We start from the raw sequence: 26,350 nt of genomic DNA, 5'->3' as shown, positions 1-26,350 counted from the left end.
GTAATAGTGGCGACCTAATTTTTATTCCCTTGAAATTTTGTTATTTTCAAGCCAACCGTTCTTTTTCGTTTTTTGTTAGAAAACTTTTCGATTTTTCTACCCTTTTTCTTCTGGTTCAGCTGAAAAAAGCTGAGGTTAGAAATCACAAAACAGATCAACCCGATACGTCTCGTCATACTATTCTGACAGTCTCGGTTTATGTTTATAGACGTGGAAGATTCGCTATCTATACAAATCCAATTGTTGACGACAAAAAAAAAAAAAATACAAATCCAATTGTTGCGTTCCAAAAGAAAAAAAAAATACAAATCCAATTGTCATGTCCAGAAATCTTTGAAACGAGCTCATACATTGGCTTACACTGCCAGTTAATGGGCCGGGCCTTATAGTAGTTATCACATCTTTGTTCTTATATATAACAAACCAACGAATTAAAAGAGAAAATTATCATTTAAATCATGAATTTTCAAATTTGGTTATAAAAAACATGAATTTCTCTTCACCATCTAAAGCATAACTTATTTTGACGACCAATTTAAATCTTCAAGTTAATTTGACTAAACCAATTTTAAGACGTCGTTACTTTGATTAACAGATTGAATAGATAGGGTTAATCTCCGTTTATAATCTCTGTTAAACCAAAACACGCCGTTTTGTAAATTAGAAAACCCCTAATTTTCAAAACCTAAATCTCTAATTCTCTCAAAAAATCGAAAAGCACAAACTCTCGAAACCTTTGTCTCGATTTCATGATGAGTTCATCTTCGGATTGTAAATTAGAAAGTTTGTGCTTAGTCAAATTAACTTGAGGTTTTAAGTTGATAGTCAAGATAAGTTGATGCTTTAAATGATACAAGAGAAAATTCATGATTTTTTTAACTAAATTTGAAAAATCGTGATTTAAATGACAATTTTTCCAATTTAAAAATGGGAAATTTGGAAAAAGAGAACAAATTAACTATACTATTGTCCCCTTAGTACAAAATCATATTTTTCCACATTTTGACTTTCACTACCCTTTTTATTAATAAAAATTCATATCATTATATTTACCATGTTAAAAAAATTTTAAAAATATAAAACATGAAGTAGTTAAGCATGTGCATATATGAAAAATATTTTTGTATTCAAAAAATTGTTAGAATGTTAAGTTCAAAAATGAGAAAAAAGAGTTAGATTGTCAGATCTACCATCTACTGAGATTTAGAAAATGCAATCTAGGTAAGACACATTGATCTACCATCCGTAGAGTGCATTATACACTGCAAACACAATGATGTACCAACGAAGAATCCATAATACACCAGAAACATATACATCTAGTGTGGAAGAAAACAAATTATACAGTTCCTTCTATGTTCTGTATTTTTGGTAGATCATAAGACATACTAAATATTCTTATATCTGCCTTGAGAGAACATACAATCTACGATGTCTTCTTTTATCTATAAATAAAGTATTTCTTATCTACGTGTTCATCTTTTTTCTAACATGGTAGAATGTATGTTCTACAAGATTTTTAAACAAAATCCGAAAATTATGGAAAAAACAGTTACAAAAATATTCCCTAAATCTATTAAATCTTTTTTATTTCCTTTTTAAAATAATATTGCCTAAATGTAAATCTTCATCGTTACCACGTTGATTTTGGATTTGCATCGTGAGGCTTCTTCTTTTCCTAGTTGGGGGCTTTATCTTTTCCTAGTTTTTCCAAGATTTTGTCTCTCTAACATAAGAAGATGCACATCTATGCTTCTTCTGGTTTGTGGAAATCGTCCAAAAGAAGTGGATGGAGATTTCTTGTTGATGAAGTAAAAGGAGGTAGATTACTTACTTTGGACACAAGCAAAACCTTTGACAACCTAAGAGTTATGGTTTGTGAAGACTTTGGAATCGATGTAAACATGGTCAATATCGAGCTCAGTTACTTACCTTCTGATTTGGTCATAGGCATCGACTCACCACCTGTATTCATCACCAATGATCGGCAACTCAAAAATTTTCTCACCTATGTGAAGAATAAAGCTTCGACGCGGTTATGTGTGTGTATTCGATCTAAGGCCGAGCCTAGCAATATCAAAGTCGATTTGAATTTGAATGAAGAAGCTACTGAGTCGCCTAACAGACAGAAACAGCCTATGTCGTTTGAAGTTCCAGAAGAAGATGTTGAGGTGGATGAAAGTGATGATGATTGCAACCGTGAAAAAGATATGATCAATGTAAAGACAGTTCGTTTTTCTCTCCTTGATGTGGTGAAGAAGGGTCAACATTTTACTTCCAAAAACGCTTTGAAGGCAACAATGGAAATATGTGCAATGAAACATAATTTCGACTACAAGGTTGGCAAATCGGATAAAAGAGTTTGGTACATTCGTTGCGCGGATGATGATTGCGGCTGGCGTGTTCGCGCAGAGGGATTAACAGGTTCTTCATATTTTATCATCAAAAAGTATATACCTGATCATTCATGTTCTCCATCATCAAGGAATCACTCTGTTCGGACAGTTTCATCAAAATCAGTTGGTAGTCTCATTATGCATAAGTACGAAAGTGTCAAAGAAGGGCCGAAACCTAATGATATCATCCAGTTTATGCGGGATGATCATGGAGTTGAGATATCCTACTCTTTAGCTTGGGATGCACGTGAGTATGCAGTAAATGCTGTGAGAGGAATTCCAGAGAAGGGTTATGAAAAAATTCCCAAATACTTGCAAATGATGAAGGAAGCTAATCCAGGAACACACACATTTTATGAAACTGATACCGATGGGAGATTCAAATTCCTTTTCATCTCATATGGTCAGTCTATTCGCGGTTTTTATGCTGGCATTCGAAAAGTTATTGTTGTGGATGGGACTTTTTTGAAGAGCAAATACAAAGGAGTGTTACTGGTAGCTACTACTTTAGATGGTAACTCGAACCTATATCCTATTGCATTTGGAGTTGTCGACTCAGAGAATGACCGCTCGTGGGAATGGTTTATGAGACAACTTAAGGTTGTCATTGCTGATGATCAGAGTTTAGCTTTTGTGTCTGATAGGAACGCCTCCATTGCTAAAGCTCTTGCAAAAGTGTATCCGCATTCTCATCATGGAATTTGCATTCACCACTTGCTGAACAATGTTGTAACATATTTCAAGGGTAAAGGTGTCGCTGGTTTGGTTGCAAAGGCTTCTAAAGCTTATCGAGTTGCTGACTTTAAGAAGATTTTCACTGCTATTTTTGGAATTAGTCCTGAAATTGGAAACTATCTAATAGAAGCTGATGTGAGTAAGTGGGCTCGCTGTCAATTTCCGGGTTACAGGTATGATGTTAGGACCACTAACCCTGCTGAATCGATAAATTCTGCTTTGCGTTCGCCAAGAGAGTTTCCAGTTATACCTTTGTTGGACAGCATAAGGGAAATGCTGACTCGTTGGTTTTTCAAGCGTAGAACTTTGAGTTTTAAGCACACGCAGCCACTGACCATTGCGGTGGAGAAGAAGATTGACCGAAGGATTGAGAAGGGTAAGAAGTTTCTGGTTTCTCCAATTGGCGATGACAGGTTTTTAGTTCAAGGTGACACTTTTGAATGTTTGGTTGACTTGGTCAGACGCACATGTTCATGTGGGAAATTCGATTTGATGAAAATCCCATGTAGGCACGCCATAAAAGCAGCTTTCAGTGTAGGCAAACAAGCGCACACACTTACTGATGACATGTATACCACTGCTTCATGGAGATCGGTGTATGAGGAAACCATAAATCCTATTACTGTTCCGGAAGATTCATGGATTGTCCCATCTCACGTTAAGCAAGCAAAAGTGCTTCCTCCAGAGAGTAGAAGAGGTGCAGGTAGGAGAAAGAAACGCAGGTACGAGACAGTTGAAGACAAGATCCGTTCGTCAAAAATCACTCAACGCTCTATCCGTCGCAAATGCAGTCGATGTGGTATTGTTGGTCACAATAGGTCAACATGTGATAGAGCAATATAATATGCAAGCCATTCTGTTTAGTCGAGTTATGTTTCAGAGTTGTTTCTAGTATTATCTTTGTTTCATCTCGAACTTGGATTTTTTATGTTGAACTCAGTTTTATGTTTTGTGTTAAAATCCAGTATTTGCTTCGTTTTATACAAGTTATTTGATTATCGACAGACTTTTTCTGTTAAAATCCCTTCTTCATATGCAAGTTATTTGATTATCAAAAGAAAATAGAATATCAATCTGATTCGATCTTCTCAATGTAAAATCAGAGACATGTTACAATATTAATCACGTTTCGAACACAGACATAAAATACTGAGCATGGATCCTAAACAACCTACATCTGCCAAATTTTTTTGCTTCGTAACTTCTTCTAGCACTGTCTTGTTCAATGAACTTCTCAGATCCTCAATTTCTTTGGCCATTCTCGAGTGTTGTTCATCCATCCTTTGAATCTCGTCAAAGAGAGCCTCATCGACCCACTTAAAAAGATGTTGTTCTTTCTTTTTCTAAATCGAAACATAAAACGTCAATTGCGACTTGGAAGAATGAAAAGTAATTAGGGAAGTAATTATGTATCAGAATTACCTGTAAACCAATCTCACATCTGAAGAAACGTCTGTATGGGTTTTCCTCTGTTCTTGAAACATAAGTGACAATCCCTTTCCCACACCAGCATCTGGAAGGAATCCCTCCATTGTTAAACATGTTCGATTTTTTGAAGAGTGAACGAAGGAGAGGAGAAATAAAAGATGAGATAAGTAGGGTTTCTCGCCATTGTCTTATATAAGTTTATTTTTAGGGCAAATCATGGTTTGAATCGGGTCAAGTTTTAGGGTCTACTTGCATGTGTTTTGTTATTAAGATTTGTATTGATTATTATGATGGGAGATTTGTAGTCTTGGTAGGTTTGATATCGTATATGGATTAGTTTTGTTTCATTTAGGGTATTGTTAGGGGTTGATATCGTGTGTGGCTTTGTTTAGTTTCATTTAGTGTCTAGTTTGATATCGTGCTTTGTAGTCTAGTTAGGTTTCATTTAGGGTATAGTTAGGGTTTGATGTCTGATAAGGCTTAGTTTAGTTACATTTAGGGTCTAGTTTGTTATTGTGTATAAATATTCAAATAAGAACAAAAACATAGAGAGAAATGAAACTAAAAAACAGAGTCGTTGTTAAACTAGAGATTCAAATACAATACTAAACAAGAGATTGAAATATAATGCTAGTCATAATGGTAATAGCCTCATAAAATTGTAACTACAGGATCTGTCGTGGTCTTCGGAGGAATAAACTGTGACATTCTCGAAATAATGACAGGATCATTAGCAGCTTCCCACAGGTCACACGCAATCTTGAGGCGAGCTTCACGAATGTTGTCGTCATTCACTAATGATAAGTCCATGCCTAGAAGATGGCATTCAATGTGTTTCAGCGCATATACTCCACAATCACTGCTAGTCTTGTTTAGGAAGGGCATTGGGGCGTAAGTGACATCATATGGCTTGACGATAAGTTTACTCTTCGAAGACTGCACAGCTTTGACAATTCTAGGGATGAGATGTGCAAATGGCTCCAAGTCCTTGTTGTGTTTCATTCCTCCACAGTCAAAGACCTCTATTGAACGAGAAAAAAAGTTCACACACATAGAGATCCAGTGGTTACCGTGAACAAGAAGAGGCACGTACATGCGACTCACATCGAGATCCCACATTAGTCCTGTTCGTCCGTGTGCAGGAAGTTCACCAATTCCGTACTGGTGGAGCAGTCCTTGCACTTTGAAACCTTTCCTGTCTTTCTTGAAATCTATGTAAGAATTCTTCATTTGATTACTGAATATGCAGCTCATGAAGGCTACTTTGGATTGATTCCATCGTCCCAAAGAAGTTCTCTCGCGAAATAAGTACAACATAGCATCAATTTCCTGAAAGTAATGATACAAAATTAGTAAGTTGGTGTACAAAAAATTAGAACAGACTTTTTTATAACTCACATCGTTCTTTAGCCACACTGCAGGTCCCATTACACGTTTTGCTAACTCACTTGTGTAGACAGAAGGTCCAATTTTGAGGTGCCTGCGATACAAAACATAGTTAAAAGGTGTTTGAATTTAATACAGTAAGGCACGCCAAAAACTTACTGTTTGGAAGTTGAACACCACTCCCTTAATTTGACCCATGAGTCCTCAGGGACAAAAACTAATGAATAATCTATGTCGTTCACCCGGTCCTCATGTAAGTCTGTATCTTTGAGACTGAGTGTTTTGTAATCCGCAGGCTTAGATGATGATAAAGGAGTACTAATTTCTACGGCTTCTTCAGCTGAGCTTTTTTGTGAGGGATCGAAACCTCTAACATGTGATGCTTGAGAAAGGTTACCCACAGCGTCTTGTAAATACTCTTGGGTCCCCATATCTTTATTTTTCGATGATTGTGACAGATTTTTCAAAAAATCCAACATATCATCAGTTTCAATCTCCTGTTAATAACACCAAACATAATATTAATCGCTAAAACATACAAGAACAGAAGAAAAGAGGCAAACCACAGAAAAAAACTATATTACAATAGAGTCAATTAAACAAGTCATAGTCATCAGTTCGCTTCATATCAAACAACAAAATACATTACAATCCGATGTTACAAGCAAAGACCAAAGACAGTACACAACAGTCAAGAGAAAATTAAAACACAAGCAATTTCTCCTGACATACTACAAAGCTTCATTTTGTGGTTACCTTTCTTGGCCGAGGGCTACGACGAACCGCAGGAGGAACTCCAGTCTCATCTGCCTTCCCTTTGCCGTTTTCCTTTGCTGCTAAAGGCGACAGACTCTGTGATGTTTCTCGGAATTGGTCTTTCTCCATTGTTGCTGAAGGACACAGAATGTCAGTGGCTCTTTCTTTTCCCATTGTATCTGACGGACCCGAGATCTTAGACACCACTTCCTTGAGTTGAGCCATCTCTTTGTCGACCTTGTCAAAACGCTCTTGGATGTCTTTCTGCACCACCTCTTTTAAAGAGGTGAATAATCCTTCAATGAAAGTCTTCATCTGACCGGAGATACCACTGTTATGTTCAGCCGCCCGTTGACAAAGCAATTGTTTCTTTCGGGTCTCGGCACCACGATCATTTACCTTACGCTTGCCCCTTCTTGCAACAACAGCCGGTTCCTCTACAAGTGACGGTTCCTCTACATGGGTTTCTGTGACATCTCCAACATCAACACCCTCTTCTGAATCAGACAGCTCCACACTTCGAGGCAAAGCGTGAACTTCCCATTCGAATTCTGACCAATCTTGTTTGGCATTGATCAGAGCAACAATACGTCCAACTCTTTCGTCATGCTTCTCATCTTCCCTGAAGAACTGATCACTATCAATCACATCCGAGTTCCCAGAAGCAGATATAAAAGGGAACAACTCTCCCTGACAAGAACAAACCGAAACAACAAACTTAATGTTTTTGATGACTGAACAGATTATAAATAGAAGAAAGCTAATTACCTTATCGAAGTGCGACTCTAGGCTACTGATATCTTCATAAGACACTTTCCCACTTCCTTTCCAATTCCTACATCTCACTTTGGTAATGTTTTTGTTGAGCTTTTGACCCACCATAGTACCAATGTCGGGGATTGCCTCCATAACCCATATCTGAAACGCAATGGAGAATCCATCCAACACGTAACTGTTCTTCAAATGTAGATCTTTTGTTGCTTTGCGTATTGAATCAATCAGCTCATCATATGCGTGAAGATCCCAAGGAAACATCCTCATCTTACCAAAGTCCATCACCAAGCGAATATATTCTAGAGGGATAGAAACTCTATCATCTTTAGCTATGAGGTATCCTTGGATAATACAAAGATACACTAGCCTCACCCTGTCCACATACGTCCACTTGTTACAGACTTGAAGATGCTCAGTCCTTATACTCAATAAGCTGATCTTCTTGTTCTGCTTCAAAACCCTGCTCCAGAACCCCTTATCATCCTCCCAATCTTCAAAGTCTATGTCAGGTTCATCCTTGAACTTGAGTCCAGTCACAGCATAAAATTCTTGCTGTGAAAACCTAAGAGGCCTCCTTGCGAATACAAACCACAGCTCGTGAAGCTTGGAAACCTTGAGTTGCTTGCATATGAAGCTGTGAATAATCTTCCCTGAGTACAGGAGCTTGTTCTCTAGGATTGCCAGAATCGGACCAAAGACCGGATCTTGCAAAACTTCCTCATACTCATCCTTGAGAACACTCCTCACCATATCCAACGTCCGACGCCTACACGTATTGTTAATCTTATCAATCTGGGTCTCAGCTCCTTCTTCAAGAATGCGTTTTGGAAACTGGTAAGCCATTCCTATAAAACACGAAATCAAAAACATCAACTTGTTAGTGAATCTGCAGACTCGGCAAAGACACAGAGTCAAAGCTACCCAACTATACCCGATTGACTCACTTCCAAACGCTTACGAGAGACATAAAGATACTCAATATTAAGATGTTTTGTTTAAATTCATAAAACTAACAATCAACTCAACCGAAAACTACAATCAAACCATTATACATGTAAAATAGTGCATAAAATTCACAATGAACTCAACCCAATACTACAAATCGATTTACTTTTTAAAAATTCAATCACCACCAAAATAAAATTCAACCTTAAGACTGGTTATTATCTAAAAATGCACTCGTAGAACTCTTACATTATCATCGGAACTTATCATTGTCTAAGCTCAAACAATGGACTTTCACAATTTGAATTTCTAAGCCAATCGAAGCTTTTATTAATACATGCACATCAACAAAATCACTAAACCAAATCAAATAAAAAAGGGGATCTCAAAATCGAACCTTTAATTTTGGGAAAAGAGGAACCGAGATGAAAATCGAACACCTACTTGTTCTTAATCAGTGATGAAAGCTTCGTCCGCCTCGTGCCAACAGTCATTTACGCTGTTGGAGAAAACAAGTTCAGTTAGGGTTCATAGAGAAAACAAAGTTTGAGAAAATAAGCGTCTTGAAAACAGAAAACTACCACAGAGGAAGGAAGAAGAAGGAAAGAAAGATGGCACGACAACTAAGAGTTCACCGGCGAACCAAAACGCGCCGGACGGAAGACGTTGATGGCGACCACGAGAATCGCCTTTCTCGACGTTCGACGGAGAGATGTTGGGGACGATTGGGTTTTGATTTTTTTAACTTTATTTAGTATATCATATTATAACTCAATTTGGAAATTACTTATGTTTTTACATTTTAACCTTTATATTTATAAATCTAATTATGAGGGCAAAACTGGATTTGACTTTTTTTTAATACTAAGGGGACAAAGATTAGTATAAGCATTCTAAGGGGACAATAGTATAGTTAATTTGTTCTCTTTTTCCAAATTTCCCTTTAAAAATTACACCGACTATAATAGAGCGTCCATGATCTTCTTTTCTCCTCTGTTTCTTGATTTCATTCTCTATCTTGCAATTGATGCGTGCTTTGACTCCAGGGTATGGCTCGTATCCAATAACAATCCATTGTGATTATCACTTGAACTTTCATCAAGAGGCTTTGAAGAATGGGTTTGGATGAATTTGAGAGGAAAGAAGGGAAGTGTTTCATCGGAATGACGGAAGAGGAACAGAGGTTCTTGGTTCTTGATTCTGTTGTAATAGTACATGGTTAATTGAGGACCATGTAATAGTACATGGTTAATTGAGGACCAAAAAAATAATATGCCTCAGAGGTAGTGACAATTGTGATTATATTCAATAGATATACATCATCAAATTTCATTCTCTTCTTGGAAACAGACAGGTATTCTAATTATTGATTAAATGCAAAACCAACCCCACACACCATGATTTTTAAAATCAATCAATAAGCTAATGGTTATACATAATTACATAAGGTGGGCAGCGATAGCAAAGCAAATGCCTAACCGAACAGACAGTGACATAAAGAATCATTGGACTTGCTGCTGCTGTTGGAATCTCCTCAAGAAAACATAGGCTCGATAGGATCAAGAATGTGATATTACCAGAACCAAGACAAGCCGTTGAAGAAGATAAGTTGATGATAAGCAGCAAGGAAGAAGAGGAGGAAGTGAATGGTTATTCATGGAGATTGAGTATTTTAGGAGAGAATTGTTCTTTTTCTAATGTATAAAAAATGTTAAATAGTATTATGGTTTGATTAAGTAAACAACAATTTTTTATTAACACTCGACTATATTATTGGAGCTTATGTGATCATCTTTTTCTCTCCATTCCTTGATTTCATTATCTTTCTTGCTGTCCAAGCATTCAATCCATTATAAACAATTTAAATAGATTCAAAACATAGAATGATCTTGGGAGGAGGAGATGGACCCTCCTTCGGCATCAGGGACAAGTACATCAACATATAACAAAACCGAGTGTAAGAAATAGAATCTAAGCAAACCGGCCTTCATATACAGTCAAGAAAACTTATTACATCGGTTAAAACTTTTGGAGCCCAGTTTAATGTTGAGGTACAACAAAAACAACCCTTCCTATGCAATAACCAGGCTTAAACATATAAGTAGCAAAAACGAGAATAATATGCCTCAGAGGTAGTGACAATTGTGATTAAATTCATCACTATACAATCTGATGAAAACACATCAATAGATATACATCATAGGCACAACTAACAAGCCTAAATTAAAACAAAGATTCAAAAATATAAGTGCATCAGAGAGATTCCCATTTAGACGTTAATCATCATTACACTTCTCCCCAAGGAGAATCTGATGTCCCTGTCTTTTTATCGTCACTTGCACTCGCACAAGACTGGCATAAACTAGAAAACTAAACACTTACCGCATATGCAACTAGTACCTTTATAAACAAGAAAACTAGTGAAGAATGCAACCCTAAACTGACGCAGAGGATAAAAAAGGAGGAATAAGAATAGCCTCAGAGTAGTTTAGTTTTCCTGGAGACTTAGCTCTCAAAGTATATTTAACACCATCACAGGCATTCAAAAAATCAAACAACAACAAAGAACTATACACGAAAACTCATGGACGTCAAAAGATCAAATTGTTTACAAATCCCTCGAGTGGACAAGACTAGGGTTTCACGAGAAGTTGCTCTGTTTTGTCTCTGTAGAATCCTGATGGCTTTAAATAAAAAAAAAAGGCAGAGGGAGCGAAAGTTAGGTCAAAAAGGAGGTTAACAAATCTGAATGGGCTCCTTGTATGAATATGAAGATATGCAAGACCCGTTAGACCATGCGCATCAGGGGTTCATGAGGGGGTCGTGGGCTCGAGTTTTTAGGCCCGGATGATTTAAAGAAAATGAAAAATGGGTTTTAATCGACGAACCGGGCCTTACGCTTGAACCCGTAAGAGGCGAGTTCATGCCACGCGTCGGGCGCTGAGTGGCTTCTCCTTTCCGCGTTGACGACGAGGTCGAAAGGGTTTCCGCGTAACGCGATTCATTTGTCTCCTCTCTGAAAAACCTAGGGTTTCTTTCCGCGGAGGCGACACACCGTGCGACGGCGAATTCCGGAGGTTTTCTCCATCAAATCGACTCTGTAATCTCTTCTCGACGCTCTTAGGTCAGTATTACTTAGATTCACAGTGAGTTAGCGTCGATTGAATGTTCGAAAGGGATTTGCGATTTGTATGATTTAAAATCGATTTGGGGTTTTTTTTTTTAGGGTTCTTAATCGATATGGTAGTTCGATTGAGGGTTGAATTGGTTCGATTTTGTGGTGGAAACTCGAAACCGTTTTCTCGGATTTCAATTAAAAATTGGGGCTTTCGCGTTAGGGATGTAAATCGAAGTCTCTGTTTCGAATAATAGCTGTAAATCGTCATGGTCGTTTCATGTAGGGTTCGTTTCTCTGAATGGTCGAAAGGGATTTGCGATTTGTGATTAAAATCGATTTGGGGGGTTTTTTTAAGGGTTCACGGTTTGTTTAAAACTCGATTGTTGCAGATGGAAACTCCCCGAGAACCTCATTTCTTCAAGCCTCTTCTTCCTGGTTTTCACAGTGGCGTGGCAATACCACTTGACTTCTACTCAAAACACATACAAGGGGCTGAGATCAATAAACCATGGAAGCTAAGATCGGACGCTTCGGATCAAATTTGGGAGGTGATCCGAGAAGGCAGGACACTCACCAAAGGTTGGAAAGAGTTCACCGAAGCACATGATCTTCGAATCGGTGACATTGTCATCTTCAAACACGAAGGAGACAAAATCAAAAGGACGACAAAATGGTGAGTAAAATTTAGTTATTTATTTGTTTCTAGTACTGCTTCTTGGCTGATGTTATGTATGTGTTTGTAGTTTCTTCCTGTGGAAGCTATGAGGTGTGGTGCTTTGAACCAACAATGCAAAGAGGTCAAACTTGTCAACAAGGAGGGAAAGTCATGGACTGCGCGCTTCGGATTTAGCGAATCAGACGGCGCATATTACATCAGCAGAGGGTGGAGAAAGTTCTGTCGTGATAACAGATTCACCAACGGAGATTTGTTTGTGTTCAACGTGGTTGGAGACGGGACGACAACTCCATTACTGTGTGTATGTCCGGAAAGGAAGGAGTGTACTGAACTACTGATCAAGCACTTCAGCAGAATCGATGGTAAGTCTTCTCATTTGACTTGTTTGTGTTGTCTATAACTTCAATGTTACTACTTTGCTTCTGCGTTAACTTGTGTTCTCTTCTTCTACAGGTAGCATTGCTTCTACCTCACGAAATTAGATGGCTCTTTTGCGGTCTTTCCTCTCTATCATCTGAACTTGTTTCTTTTTGTTTCATTAGCAACTTATCAACTTATGTATTTCGGTTTGTAAAACTTGAATGGTTTTTCTATGTGAACTTTTATGCTAAGTTAAACATTCTCGAACTTAATTGCTTTGTTGAATGCGTAGACTGATCATCGAACAAAATGTTTCTATGAATTGAATTTAAGTTAAGAAACAACATAAACTCCAAAACTCTAACATACCTTTTCTACATCTGAAAACACAAACCAAAATATTAAAACATATCTCAAAACCAAAACTTAAACTCCAAAACTAAAACATAGGTTGAATAAAATGTTTTCATAAATTTTATAATATATTTTAATATTGTATTCATGTATTCTGAATAATTTTAAATTTTTTTAAAAAATTAAAAAATATTATTATTTTATTCCTATGAACTCCTTCTTCGGGTTCACTAATGCAGAAAACAACAAATTCGGGTTCATAACTGTTCATGGACCCACAAAAAAATATTAAAAAATTTTGGTGAACCCCTAAGTGGGGTTCACCAATGCTCATGCTCTTACAAATTTTTAAAGGCCCAAACCAAATATTCTCTTAACAGTGCAGAGATAAAATGTTTTTATAGATAGTTAAGAATTTAAAATCCCTCTAATAACATAATCAACCAGCTTTAAAAAAGAGAGTCAAAATCCATTAATGTTTCTTTATTTTGCACCAACCAGAATGACTCGAAAGAGGTCATTTAGTATGTTCTGACTTCTGATCAGACATTAATTTGAATCACTGTAGCAATACATACAAGTTTTTGTAGTGTACATGTCTAGGTATGTTGTGTGTACATACATGATATTCAACAGATCTGTATATATTCTTGTGTGTCAGTGTGAGTATTGTATAATACAACACTAGTACTTAAAATAAGAAGAGCTTTTATTTTGATGAGCATCATGTGATGTCTCCAACACTAAAGGCTTGTTCCACAATCAACGGTAGAAATCAAAAGAAAGTGATAAAATTTCCACAATCTCCTCTACTTTAATATTTATATCTTCTTCCACGATAAACCCTGATCTTTAAAGAAAGATCACATATGGGTGTTATATATATCGGACAAAGATTTGCTTGAAGAAACAGAGCAGAAACAGAACACGTCTTCTGTTTTTTTAAGATGGCGAGAAGACAACTCTTAAAGCTTCGAACATTCTTGGTTTTAGCTGTTCTGTCTCTTGTGATCGTATTGAAGCCTGTCCTAGTTACTCCAAGTCTGTAATACTTCTCCTTCAGTCTCTCTTAACCTCCTCAAGTTTCTTCTTCTTTGTTATGTTTCTTTCTTGCTTTAACTTCTTGCTTATTACAGAAACTGAGAAACAGATCGGCTATGGAACCAAAGGACAAGAATTGAATGAGACTACTCACCTGGTAAGAAACCACTCCACACATATACACAAACGCATACAATGTGAGCAAAGACGGTATCTCTTCTGTGTGTTTTGACTCTTGTTCTTGATTTTTTTGTTTGTTTGTCTGAATGGTTTCATTAGAGACGAATTGAGATCGATCCCAAGAGAAGAACAAGGACACGGAGGTTGATGGATGTTGAGGAGATTAACGATTATCCAGGATCAGGTGCTAACAACCGTCACACTCCAAGATCATATTGCCCTGATTGCTAATTTATTATAATGTAGAGCACCTACAAAAATTGTACTAATAATCACTATTTTATATGCTATGTATCAAGATTTAACATGATGGAATCTTAATCTAAAAGGCTATGCGAAGATATCAAATATTATTTTAAGACTCCAACTTTATGAAACCCATCTCTAGAAAGGTCACTTTTTCGGGTTATGTAATTAAACGATTTCGCAATTAACTTTAGCTAACGTTATGTCATCCACTGAGCTACTGTTGTTTTAGTTTTATTTGGTGGAGATTGGAGTGGAGGACACAACAACCACCTCAACGCATGATGATATCTTTACTATTATAAGACACACAACAGAGTATGAAGATATTACAGAAACAACACATTATTTCACCAAACAAAAATGGTAATTAAAAATTTAGGACAAACGTGACTCTCCACAACATGATCAACAAAATATACATAAACCGAAAATCATTATATATAATTAAGACATCAATCAGTTAGTTATCGTCGGGAGAAGGAGCAAGATCCGGGGCGGGAGAAGGAGAGTCGGAAGGACCGTCGTCAGCACGCATGAAATCAAACCTTTTGATGAGAATATTAGCAACGAGCTCGTTCGCCTTATCGGTGGGATGATACTCATCCCAAAACACATACTTGCTTCTGTCTTTACACAACGTCGACGCCGGAATACATGTCAGCGCCGGCCGGATTTTGTAGAACGAGCAACATGGCGAATCCGAGTTATCGAATCCTGTGTATACATTGCATACACACAAAACGTATAAATAAGTTAATTAACCCAATGATTGTAGAAATGAACTAAGAGAAAAGGTAACATATATGCAATTATTAAGTTATCGCAACTAGTACTACATTTACTTCTATTAACCAAATTGATTTTTTTTTTTTTTTTGCATTGTATGATCATAATATATAATCTTTCAAATTATTTTGGAATTTTTGGTACAACCGTAGAAACTAAATTGTGTGAGTGAATAGTGAGATATTTTAAATAAATAACGGTCATGACTTGTATATTGTTTTTCACATCTCAATAGTGAGAATAATGTGATTTGCTATGCTTAACATTGGGTCCCTTAAGCATTCATTACATTTACCAAGTCTTCATATTTAGATTAATTAATTATTTAAATTAACGTTATAAATAGTGGTCATGAATTTTATATTTATGTATTTTTATTTTATTTTGGTTATATATACATACCGTATTTTTGTGGGTTGGTGATGACGTCGTTGACAAGGTCATAGGCTTCACCAAACTTGTAACTTGCATTTGGGAGCTTGGTTTCGAGATCTTGGAGCATTGTGGCTGCAGCTTTGTTGAATCTCTTAGCAAGATTACTAGCCTTGTTTTGACATTGACCATCGAAGCTTAAAGCTCTTTGAAGTGGGATACAACCCATTGGTCCTAACCCAAACACCATTAGCTTCCTCGCTCCCAAACTATGCAACACCTAAAACACCATATCATATCACAAAGAATATGTATCGGTCAATTTATAAAAATAAAAGTATGTAATAAAGTGTTTGTTTAAATACTAACCCTGAGTTGAGAATCAAGTGTTTCCATTAAGTAGTCGACGAATGTTTGATCATTGTACTTCCAAGAATCGCCATAGACAGGCATCAAGTAGTTGTTAATAAAGTCATTGCTGCCTAAAGCGACGACGTATCGAGCTTGTTGGAAGAATTTGTCTGCTTCTTGTTTCCCTATCTTTGCCACAATTACATCTTGTGTCCCTTGGAATAATTCTATTTGCTTCCATAGAGAAAATCTTTGGATCTTCACAGTGAAAGCAACAACACAATAAAAAATCATTTCTTTGAAACTTATTCATTTAAAATAATAATGAGACTTACGAAATAGCCACCAGTTTCATTCAAGATTCCACCACCTCCTGAAGCATAGTTCACTCCATTTTCAAGTATAACATCTTCATTCATTGATGGATCCAAAAAGGCTACTGGTCTTGGTAACCCAATTTTATCACCTGAAATTTCAAATAAAACCGCTATATAAGAAAGTAATGCACATGATATACCACGTTCGTTATATAACATGCACACATGAATTACCTATAATGTCTGAAACAGTTCGGCCATTAGTGAACCTTCCATTAGGCAAACCATTGCCAAAATCTATACCGTAAAAGGGCAGATTCGCCTGCGCTAAGCTCCTCGGTAGGTTCCTATTGTTGCCTACATCAGACAACGAGTCCCCAAATATAAACTGGACGATCTTGCAATCGTAGCCGTCGGAAGCATTGAGTCCAAGAACGATGAGCAACACGAATATAGCGCAGAAGTACTTCATGTCGCACAACAAAATCAAAATGTGTGTTGATTGAGAACGATTTGTTTGGTGGTTTATAAAAGGGGGTTTGGAGGTGAAATATAAGACAAGTAAGAAAAGTGAAGGTAGATTTTGAGTTGATGAACCAACTGATTTTGTATATTATTTTTTGTTTTATGTTTTATTCAAACCTACTTTCAACTACTCTTTCCTCGTGTTGGTGTCATAAGTTGTAACCGTTTCTTGTCCGTAAATTCGTAATTTTGTTTCTCTTGGGAACTGTTTTGTTTCCGTGGGGTAAATAACTTCAAAGCTTTTGTGACAACATAATAATTTCAAAGTCTAGTTTGTGAACTCCATAGAGAAAAGCTATTCCGAGTATTTTCTAGGATTTCAATGTTTGGTTCGTCTGTAATTTCTTCTTTTAAGCTACTATTAAATCATGGATCTAATCAAGCCCAATGGACCGAAGATAATACTCTGGCTCAAAGAAATTAAGGTTAACCGTTGGACAATTAGAGAAATGTTGGTAAGTTTAGGCTGTTTCCAACCAAAACAGAGTAAACACAAAGGAACTCTCAGTCATACTCTAAAATCAAATGAAAACGAAATAAAGAGTCAATTTTTTGTTTGTTTTGAAATAACCAAATGTCATTAGCTCAATTACACAAGTAAAATCTTAAGACAAAACTTAAAAAAAAATAAAGAAGACAAAACTAACATTGTTATGTTATGGTTTCCGCCTTTTAGGCATTGAAGATTACAAATTTACTCTGACTCTCTGAGAACCTCCTAATAATTTAAATGAACTGAAATATCTTTTGGACCTTTGATATATCCATGCAATCACTTTGAGTAAAAAGTAGTACTAATACAATACACATGTATATGTTCATAACTTCATATATAAGGATGAAACATTATTATAAATCATGGGAATCTTTTTATTTATGTTTTCCGAATTGATTACAAGCTATTAGTGAGCTACAAAAAAAAAAGCTATAGCCCACCAAAAAACGATCCAAAACAAGCAAATACATAGTGTGTCTGACACGGATTATATATAATGTGGTTGCAGACTTTTTCTTCAGTGTGTCTGAGAAACCGTTTTAAAGACAGAAGAAGAGTTAGTAGCAAAACTTTTGCTTCTACTCTTTCTATGTCTTGGATTCGGTACTTTCTCAAGAAGAGACAAAACCTCAGGCATGGATGGTCTAACCTTAACCTCTCCGATACATTGTAAGGCCAAGAAAGACATCATAAACGCCGCTTTCTGAGGGTATTGACCCACAAGCTTAGTGTCCATTATCCTAAACACTTTTCGCTTGTCCCGCAAGTAAGGTTTCGCCCAATCCACTAGGTTTTCTTCTTCTCTTGCCCTGCTTTTGTCTATGGCTCTTCGTCCTGAGAGAATCTCTAACAAGACGACACCGAAACTGTAGACGTCGCATCTCGTAGTTAGATGACCTGACGTGGAACAGAACAGAACAAACCAAAGTGTTTTAGAAATTTTCCTGTTATGTGTTTATTTGTACGTACATTGAATCAGTGAGTAAACAGAAACCTGTAGCTAGATATTCTGGAGCTGCGTAACCTTGTGTACCAATGACTTCAGTTGTCACGTGTGAACGGTCATCTTTTGGACCTTCTCTGGCCAATCCAAAGTCTGAGAGTTTGGCGTTGAATCCTGAATCGAGAAGAATATTTGATGCTTTGAAGTCTCTGTAAATGACTTGGTCCTTAGCATCATGCAAGAAACATAGTCCTCGAGCAGCACCAATCGCGATTTTCATACGTAGTGACCAAGAAAGCACATTGGAACCTCCTAGAAGGAGCACAACTCAGGCCATGAGGAATGTAGAGGAAAAAAACATAAGTGTTGGATTTAGAAAAGAGTTTCTTTACTTACTTTCAAACAAATGATTTTCCAAGCTTCCATTAGGCATATACTCATAGATAAGAAGACGGTTCTCGTCTTCCAAGGAGTAGCCAATCAATTTCACCAGATTTGGATGATGCAATCTCCCTAGATAATTCACTTCCCTCTTTGGAGAAAACAATATAAAGGTAAAACGTTTTTAATATATTAGCCTCTAGAGAAAATCCAAGGCCGGTCCTAGGCTATTTGCTTTAGCTTCTAAATTTTGAAGAGTTAATGCACATACACCGTATGATCCCCAAATTGTCGATTAATTTTAAAAGACTAGCCTAAAAATGTTTATAGCCTCCTTAAATTCAAGATCTGGCTCTGAGAAATTATAACAAAATATTGAAAATAAGCTTACCTGCCACTCCTTGTGGCCCTGAAACCCTTCAATTTTAAGCTTCTTAACAGCAACAGCGAGGTCCATTCGAGGTCCACCATTAATACAACCCTTGTAAACAAACCCGAACCCTCCTTCTCCAATGAGACTCTCTGGACAGAAGTTTCCTGTAGCGTTCTTTAGCTCTTCTAAGGTAAAGGACTTCAAATGTTGGGGATGCATTACGTCTCCTTCTTTGCTCGGTGCATGTAGAGCGCTGCTAGCTTCACTCTTTCTTGTAATCAGAGGTTTTAAACTCCATGGATACGAAAGATTCGAGATTCTTTCAGAATCACTATCACCTTCTGAACCATGACAGTGCCACATTCTTACATCAACATGGGAAATTTTGAACATAAAAGTTAACTACTTCAAGAACATGGTGTCATGGCAAATTAATTAGAGTATAGGCAAATGAAACATTGGCATATGAGTTAATATACATAAACATAGAGTTCCCAAATTGTTAAAACCAAAATCTTATTTAAATTCGTACTAAATGTTTATAGTTCTCAAAATCTCATGACTGATCCTGCATGGCGAATCGAGCTTTGTCTTCTTCTATCATCGTCGAATCCAGAAACTACACATAAAACTAATCTCCTAAATAACCTAAGAAATGCATTAACTCACAAGATTCAGAGAAACCCTAGAAGATTCCAGTATGAATATAGTTAATTGAAGGAGATATATCAAAAGGTTGAGAAGAGCTTACGTGAAAAGGGTTTCGACTTCACTGAGGAGTCAACGTTTTCACCCTTATGATCATTCTTCTTTGAGCAAGATTCAAAGCAATTCCCCATGTTAATCCTATGGTCTAATTATATAAAACCCTTGGACAAATGTAAAACGCTATAGATCGATCTTACGCACCGTCAGTCTTCACCGACGTTCTTCCTCCGGCGAAAGGAAGAACGTGGAGATTAGAGTTGGTGGGATCGAAATGTGTTTGGATTACAAATCGATACAGAGTGCTTGAAATATTTTGGGCTGGGAGATTAGAGAAGCAAAGAAAATTTAATTAAAATTGGATAAACTATAATTAGAGAGAATGCATAGGGAGTTTCCGTGTATTAACTTCCTGTCAGAGTAACCTATTAATTACCAATTGACTAATCCTTTGTCACGTGCAACTCCCGTGCCAGACTCTTCCCATGGATTTTCAATATTTTGTTTTGTTTTCAGTTTATTAAATTATCAACTTCCCTTTTAGTTAAAGAACTAAATTATATAAATTGTGATCTAAATAATACGTATGTAACCTATTGCTTTTTTTTGGCACAAACATATTTCCTAAAATTGAAATAGGCCTCGGGCCAAGGTTTACCCTACTAATAGGCTTAATACAGAGACAACCACTAGGGCTCGTTTAGCTAAAATATCGGTCTCAACATTTTTATCACGACAGAAATGAGAGAAAGAGATAGCGACGAAGGCAGAGGCGATCCACGATTACGTAGATTTTCTTAGTCTGCATGTCGTTGTTGATTATTCGGATGAACGTTAGATTGTCAAAGAATATGTATAATATATGATAAACGAGTATAGCTAAGAATAAAATTAGATGGGCCATGGGCCCACAGTTTAACGTTCATTACTATTTCGTAATATGTTATGGAAGATTTTCATGTTTGAAGAGAAATATAATCCAAAAATTTATTATATAAGCTATTTAGTTATGGGGCAATATAATTATTGGCTAACTCTTTGACCAAGATAATTTGGACAGCAAATACTAAATTAATAAAAAGATATTTTATCAAAATTTCTAATTTTCAATCTGTATTAATAGTGCAGTTTAGTCTCGTAACATAAAAAGAACAACTTTAAAAATGGATTAGCAAAAAGACCATAAATACATCATATTTCTGTACATTCCCTTCGTGTTCATTCAAAAATACAACTAGTTTAAATACAAATTTCCAAAATTAAATAAATATCATTTTTAATAATGTTAAAAAATTTCACTCTAAAAATGAGCGTTAATCACTTAAGTTTCAGTATATTACTATAGGGATGATTGGTCGCGTTGTAGATACTTACTTTAGTTCTTATTTACGGTCTTTAAAAATAACAATTACAATTTAAATAAATTTTTAAACTTACAGCAAAAAATAATGAAAGTGGTGGTAAAACTTTTATTTTCTAAAATAATATTTTTTTTTAGGTTGTAGCAAAAATGTAAAAGCTACAGCATATACATCTACAATAAAAATTCAGCCAATTTTTATAACACAACCAATCACACCCTACGTTGAAGTAACATTGTAGCAGTCTCTTTTATTAGATTCAGTTTGCCTTGGTGTTAATATTGTCTTTGAAAAGCAGACCACCAAAATGGCATTTCATGAAATCTCTTACTAAAAAAATGCATATGGGCTACTTACAAGAAAAAAAAACAATATGAAAGATGAAGTAGGTGTTCTTTCATATGCATGTAATTTTTTTGTTAAATCCTCTCATTTGTAATGTAATTTATTAATATTCAAAAATATCTTGTAAAAAAAGGATATATATTCGGTGGGAAGGAAAGAAGACTACAAAAGTAAAATATAACAAGATTGACAAAAATGAATTAATTAGGTCATGTCATAAAATTTGCAGTTTTTTTGCTTCATTTGAGTGCATAACGTCAAATTCACCCCATACTTTGTTGTCCATAAACATATAATCTCACAATCCTTCAAGATGCTAATACGCGGATATGACATTGTTTTATCGATGCCTCGGTCTCAAACTAATTAATTACTTTATTAATTAATACCCCATAAACTCATAATGGTTACCTATGGTATACTATTCTGTCCCCAAAGGTATGGCATTCGACAATATATTGGAAATGACTCAAAGTCATTTAGTCGGTATTATGTATCTTAAATTTTTGAATATTTCTTGGTTTTGAAATAAGAATTCGTTAATATTTTCGAAGAATTGTAAGGCTTCCACTCTTTTTTTTGAACAATTGTAAGGCTTCCTCTTATCGCAGTATAATATAACATGAAATTGTTAGAGTAGTATGTTTATGTTACAAATTCGTCGTTTTATGTAAGATCTCTTGTTAGGACATGGTTTAAATGACTAAAAGATAAATAAAGGTAAGGAATGAAGCCAAGTCTATGGGTGAACAAAACCCTAACAGAATTCGAGAAAGAGACAAACAAATTAACCGAAAATGGGGCAAAAGGTTGTATATAGGAAACAAGCGAATATTTATGACCGACGCAGAAGTGACGAACTCATAACATCAAAATCTATAAGGTCATATCATCTATAGAAAAACAAATCCGCATACTATTATTATTATTATTAGTAGAAAAGAAGAAGAAGAAGATATGAATTATAGGGTAAGTAAGCTTCTGATTAAAGCAGCTTGAGCAGTGTCTGTATTTGCAAGTAACTCAGATAGCCTCTCACTTAGATCATCAACCTCTCTGTGCAGATTCCTTATGTAGTTGCACGTCTCTTGTAACACTCTCGCTGCTGAAACCTGTCAAGATATAATCTATATTTCATAATTTTCATGCCATATATACATATAATGTATATCAAGTAAAATTCTTATATTTAGCCTACCTTGTCAGAGCGACGACTGTCCCTGAGCTCAGGAAGAAGCTGCTGCAACTTGATAATGAGATCATTGATCTGTTCTTCTGAGATCTTTGATGTAACGGCCCGGTTCCTGGCCCATAAAAATTTCCCAAAGATTATGGGCTTCTCTACAGCCCATTTGACAAAACCCTAGGGCTTCCCCTTCCCTTTACTATAAAAAGAGATGCAGTCTCCCTTTCTGCCTCATCACAAATCTGAAGCGAAGCCCTGCAGAGAATTCCCGGAGGTCGAAAACCCTAGCCGTCGAGCTCTCTCTCTCTCTCCTGCACCGTCTCTCTCTCTCTCCTCTCTCTCTCCCGCGTGTCGCTCTCTCTCTCTCTCTCTCTCTCCTCGCCGTCACCCTCTCTCTCTCCTTGCCGTCGCACGCTCTCTCTCTCTCTCTCTCCCTCTCGCCGGCGCCGTGAAGGGGTGGTGCTGACCAGATCTCAACCTTCTCAATCCTCGTTTCCAGATCCAGATCCAGATCTAAAACTAAGGTGGAGTGTCTCGAACCCAACCTTCTCTCATGATTCTGTATACTCCTCTATGTTGGAGTTAGGTTGTTTAGACCCTGTTTGAGAGTTAGGTTGATAGAACATGATAATTGCTAGGATGATAGATGAATGAATCATGATGCATAAGAACCCTCATACTGTTAACGGGACTTGATGAACTGATCTATGTTGTGGTGATGTTTATTGGTTGATGAGTGATGCTTGTATGTTTGGATGTGATGTCCCATGTGTGGTTGCGATTGAAGTTAGGATGCTAGAGAAAAATAAATGCTAGGGTGATAGATGAACAATGATTATAAAAGTTATTGAAGTAGAACTTGAATGCGATGTGTATTGTGTGTGACACCGATAACGGGTGGCGTCTAGTGATTGAGTCCAAGTACAAGTAGAAATGAAAAGGGGAAGTAATTGGGAATGGAAAGGGTTAAGCGATAGCGATAAGGAAGTGAAAGGATAAGTAAAAGTATGAAAGAACGTTGTTAAGGTTAAGCATGGGTGGGAAAGCATATAGAGAGTCTAAGGAAAGTAGGTGGGGTAAGTAGTCCACGCTAGGTATCCATAGGAGATGTGGCGAATCCACATGAATATGGAGGCACCCATAGGAGATGTGGCGAATCCACATGAGTATGGGGTAAAAGCCTAGTGGGGGGCTACCCACTGAGGAAAAGAGGAAAAGAGGAAAAGATGAAAAGAGGAAAAGACGAAAAGGATATGCATTGTAGGGTTTTAGCTCATGGTCGGGTACAGGAAGTTAAAGAAGTCCTAGGATTGAGTCGGACTGGTAAGATGAGTCGGTTAAGTCTAGGGATGGCGTGTGTGGCAATGAGTGAGATCATTGTATTGATTGATTACTAGGTTGTTAGAAATGAATGGAAGTGTGTGTAGAAATTACAGATGGTGATAGGAAATGATAAAATGCATTAACTGATTGTAGTGGCTAGTCAGTCCTAGTTCCCGCATAGAGTAGTATAGAGTGTCATGCGGGCAGGCTGGTCTAGAGCCACTTCACTGAGTAACTTGTTGCTCACCCCCTCCATTTCCATTTTTCCCTGTGTGCAGGACTGTAAGTAGAAGTATATGGATGTGGGTGTGACGGTATTTCAAAGAAGGTTATGCGCTCGTCTCTCGGGACCAGTAACGGGACACGTAGGGTTGTCTAAATGAGTAGACACGTGTCCATAACGCCCCTTCGATAACCCCGGTCGGACGCCGGGGGATCGGGCTGTTACACTTGAAGTTCCTGATACTTGCCTCGAACGTGATCTTCTTCCCGACATTTCTTTTGTTTAGTTTGAATATAATTCGAAACTAGTAAGAGTAATAGGTACTGAAGCAAACTATACTTTATGGATGAAACAGGTTATGGACTTTAGGATCACACACAGGTTATGCCGGGAAAAGGGGAGAGAGAGAGAGAGAGAGAGAGAGAGAGAGAGAGAGAGAGAGAGAGAGAGAGAGAGAGAGAGAGAGAGAGTAAAGATGAGAGTATGAAGGAAAAAAGTGAAGTGACGGTAGTATTTATGTAGGCTTTTTTTAATAATTGTTAATGAAAAATATAGACAAACAATGAAATTAGCCTTTTTTATTTTAATTTGAAATATATATGCGAATCTTGTTTTTCAAATATTGAATTATATCCCTCCTGACAACTTTTGTTATTATATATCGATTTCAGAGAATCTCATAATTTTAATATGTATATATATATAGATCTAAGTTTGACATAATGATATGTATAACCTTATTGTTGAGCCTAGCCCAAAATTTCCTTACATTGTAAACTTATTGAAATGTTTCCAGTTTGGAATTCGACACTTGCGTTAGTACAGTTCATATGTTAGATTTTCTAAAGGTATGTTTCAACTAACTAAACTAATTATACTTTAATGGACATAAAATTTTCCAAAGGCTTGTAAACGACAGTCAATACGTTGTATTTCTTAAAGTTATACTTAAGAGTTTTTATTAACTAAAATAATTAATCTTAGTTCTTTAAACATAATAAAGTTTGGCAACGCCATAAAATAATACTTTATTTCGTAATATATAATGTTTGCACAAATCTATATAATTTTAACTTTATTAAAAACAGTATAGCCAGTTGTATTTATATTATTCTATTTATAATTAGTTAAATTAATTTTAAATTATATTTTAATAACGGTTGTGTTTCAAATATTTATGCATTAGGATAAAACATTATCTAATATAAAATAGATGGAGTATTAGTTAGTGAAATATGTATTTGGTAATCTCCTTTACAAGAGAAGACCGACCGTCTATGATATATATGCTGTTATATCTACGGTAAAATGTTAAACTAAAAGAAGATATGTAATTGAATTTTGTGCGCTTATCAAGAGAAGGAACTATATTTTATAAGTATAATATGCATATCCATTCCTCGAAATTCGACTCTCTAAATCTACATTTTCGATATTTAGGGTTTCGTCCACCACGTCCACAGGTACTTTTTAATTTAATTATTATATTTATTTCTAACAGATATACGCTTTTTATTAAAAAAAATCAAAGGATTATTCTGGAAAATGACATTTTTCTCCACTAATTGAAATCGAAATGTTGACAGCAAAACCGTATTAATTATTATATTATTTTATTATTGATTCTGAAATATATCTCTAAAACCTTTTTCTACGTTACTGTCTTAGTTAGTTTCCAGTTATTACTTAGTTTACATCAAAAATATAAAGTTTAAAAATATTAATTCAAAAACATGACACAATATATGTAACAAAGGAAAATTTAGTATTTCTTTTAAAGAATATTATATATAACATATAAAGTTATGTTATCTAGTCAAAACCTGATCTGAGAATTTGAAACTTTTACACATTTATTATAAAATTATATATATTTTTTAAAATAATTTGAACATCTATTTTTATGTTAAAACCATATAAAAGTTTTTTTTTTATCAAAAAAAAAACCATATAAAAGTTTTAGAAATCAATACTAATGTTTTATTGATCTTGGTCTAAAAATCCGGCCGTGCATGTAGTTTAGTGGCAAGAAGCTGTAAAATTATATATATATATATAACAATAAATTTAATGGTAAGAACACTATATCACAAGTTTTTGAAATTAACTTTGATCATGATTTTTAAATTATACTTCCTCTGTTTCTCTAAAGTAAGATTTTATAAAATGTTCATGCTTATTAAAAATTTAATAATTAATTTATTTATTTTTAACATTTTTCAATAATTTTTAACCAATGAAATTTAATAAATTTAAATATTTTTA

General features: G+C 35.8%; 5 protein-coding genes, 3 non-coding genes and 1 pseudogene across 8 annotated transcripts; 2 read left to right on the top strand and 7 right to left on the bottom strand.

Annotated features, from left to right (window-relative positions):
• The first annotated feature begins 1,739 nt into the window (after positions 1-1,739).
• LOC106430147 lies at positions 1,740-3,974 on the top strand. The gene has a single exon (XM_013870925.1). It carries the CDS (start codon positions 1,740-1,742, stop codon positions 3,972-3,974), a length of 2,235 nt encoding a protein of 744 aa, XP_013726379.1.
• Positions 3,975-5,210: 1,236 nt separating this feature from the next.
• Positions 5,211-8,318, bottom strand: LOC106430148. The gene is made up of 6 exons (XM_013870926.1): positions 7,470-8,318; positions 6,702-7,391; positions 6,105-6,442; positions 5,958-6,039; positions 5,630-5,888; positions 5,211-5,581 (listed from the first exon to the last, which is right to left on the bottom strand). Exons 1-6 carry the CDS (start codon positions 8,316-8,318, stop codon positions 5,211-5,213), a joined length of 2,589 nt encoding a protein of 862 aa, XP_013726380.1.
• Positions 8,319-10,501: 2,183 nt separating this feature from the next.
• Positions 10,502-10,585, bottom strand: LOC125576815. The gene has a single exon (XR_007315239.1). It is a non-coding gene; the product is annotated as a small nucleolar RNA snoR17 (small nucleolar RNA).
• An 82-nt stretch (positions 10,586-10,667) lies between these two features.
• Positions 10,668-10,763, bottom strand: LOC125576804. The gene has a single exon (XR_007315228.1). It is a non-coding gene; the product is annotated as a small nucleolar RNA R44/J54/Z268 family (small nucleolar RNA).
• A 127-nt stretch (positions 10,764-10,890) lies between these two features.
• Positions 10,891-10,965, bottom strand: LOC125576802. Its single transcript, XR_007315226.1, has one exon. It is a non-coding gene; the product is annotated as a small nucleolar RNA Z267 (small nucleolar RNA).
• Positions 10,966-13,717: 2,752 nt separating this feature from the next.
• BNAA07G22230D lies at positions 13,718-14,508 on the top strand. The gene is made up of 3 exons (XM_013870918.3): positions 13,718-13,969; positions 14,065-14,126; positions 14,249-14,508. The coding sequence occupies exons 1-3, from the start codon at positions 13,876-13,878 to the stop codon at positions 14,378-14,380; spliced, it is 288 nt and encodes a 95-aa protein (XP_013726372.1). The 5' UTR covers positions 13,718-13,875; the 3' UTR covers positions 14,381-14,508.
• Positions 14,509-14,651: 143 nt separating this feature from the next.
• Positions 14,652-16,818, bottom strand: LOC106430140 (GDSL esterase/lipase At1g74460). The gene is made up of 5 exons (XM_013870916.3): positions 16,459-16,818; positions 16,243-16,373; positions 15,926-16,165; positions 15,587-15,836; positions 14,652-15,112 (listed from the first exon to the last, which is right to left on the bottom strand). The coding sequence occupies exons 1-5, from the start codon at positions 16,694-16,696 to the stop codon at positions 14,859-14,861; spliced, it is 1,113 nt and encodes a 370-aa protein (XP_013726370.1). The 5' UTR covers positions 16,697-16,818; the 3' UTR covers positions 14,652-14,858.
• Positions 16,819-17,038: 220 nt separating this feature from the next.
• Positions 17,039-20,226, bottom strand: LOC106430161 (annotated as a pseudogene).
• Positions 20,227-22,253: 2,027 nt separating this feature from the next.
• Positions 22,254-24,989, bottom strand: LOC106430163 (transcription factor PRE3-like). Its single transcript, XM_013870938.3, has 3 exons — positions 24,311-24,989; positions 22,552-22,635; positions 22,254-22,465 (listed from the first exon to the last, which is right to left on the bottom strand). Exons 1-3 carry the CDS (start codon positions 24,356-24,358, stop codon positions 22,316-22,318), a joined length of 282 nt encoding a protein of 93 aa, XP_013726392.1. The 5' UTR covers positions 24,359-24,989; the 3' UTR covers positions 22,254-22,315.
• Positions 24,990-26,350: the final 1,361 nt, after the last annotated feature.

Source organism: Brassica napus, chromosome A7 (genome assembly GCF_020379485.1).
Source record: "Brassica napus cultivar Da-Ae chromosome A7, Da-Ae, whole genome shotgun sequence".
Classification (NCBI taxonomy): domain Eukaryota; kingdom Viridiplantae; phylum Streptophyta; class Magnoliopsida; order Brassicales; family Brassicaceae; genus Brassica; species Brassica napus.
Note: the sequence above shows the minus strand (reverse complement) of the source record. Positions and strands in the feature narration are given on the sequence as shown.

What these genes read in the sequence shown, in the direction of transcription:
- LOC106430147 (XM_013870925.1), top strand. Translation starts at nt 1,740, where the DNA reads ATGCACATCTATGCTTCTTCTGGTTTGTGGAAATCGTCCAAAAGAAGT.
- LOC106430148 (XM_013870926.1), bottom strand. Translation starts at nt 8,318, where the DNA reads ATGGCTTACCAGTTTCCAAAACGCATTCTTGAAGAAGGAGCTGAGACC. An exon ending in TAGAGTCGCACTTCGATAAG is followed by an intron (nt 7,392 to 7,469) that starts GTAATTAGCTTT and finishes TGTTCTTGTCAG; the next exon opens with GGAGAGTTGTTCCCTTTTAT. An exon ending in GTAGCCCTCGGCCAAGAAAG is followed by an intron (nt 6,443 to 6,701) that starts GTAACCACAAAA and finishes TGTTATTAACAG; the next exon opens with GAGATTGAAACTGATGATAT.
- BNAA07G22230D (XM_013870918.3), top strand. Translation starts at nt 13,876, where the DNA reads ATGGCGAGAAGACAACTCTTAAAGCTTCGAACATTCTTGGTTTTAGCT. An exon ending in GCCTGTCCTAGTTACTCCAA is followed by an intron (nt 13,970 to 14,064) that starts GTCTGTAATACT and finishes TGCTTATTACAG; the next exon opens with AAACTGAGAAACAGATCGGC. An exon ending in TGAATGAGACTACTCACCTG is followed by an intron (nt 14,127 to 14,248) that starts GTAAGAAACCAC and finishes TGGTTTCATTAG; the next exon opens with AGACGAATTGAGATCGATCC.
- LOC106430140 (XM_013870916.3), bottom strand. Translation starts at nt 16,696, where the DNA reads ATGAAGTACTTCTGCGCTATATTCGTGTTGCTCATCGTTCTTGGACTC. An exon ending in AACTGTTTCAGACATTATAG is followed by an intron (nt 16,374 to 16,458) that starts GTAATTCATGTG and finishes TTGAAATTTCAG; the next exon opens with GTGATAAAATTGGGTTACCA. An exon ending in ATGAAACTGGTGGCTATTTC is followed by an intron (nt 16,166 to 16,242) that starts GTAAGTCTCATT and finishes TTCACTGTGAAG; the next exon opens with ATCCAAAGATTTTCTCTATG.
- LOC106430163 (XM_013870938.3), bottom strand. Translation starts at nt 24,358, where the DNA reads ATGTCGGGAAGAAGATCACGTTCGAGGCAAGTATCAGGAACTTCAAGT. An exon ending in AAGTATCAGGAACTTCAAGT is followed by an intron (nt 22,636 to 24,310) that starts GTAACAGCCCGA and finishes GTTACATCAAAG; the next exon opens with ATCTCAGAAGAACAGATCAA. An exon ending in ACAGTCGTCGCTCTGACAAG is followed by an intron (nt 22,466 to 22,551) that starts GTAGGCTAAATA and finishes ATATCTTGACAG; the next exon opens with GTTTCAGCAGCGAGAGTGTT.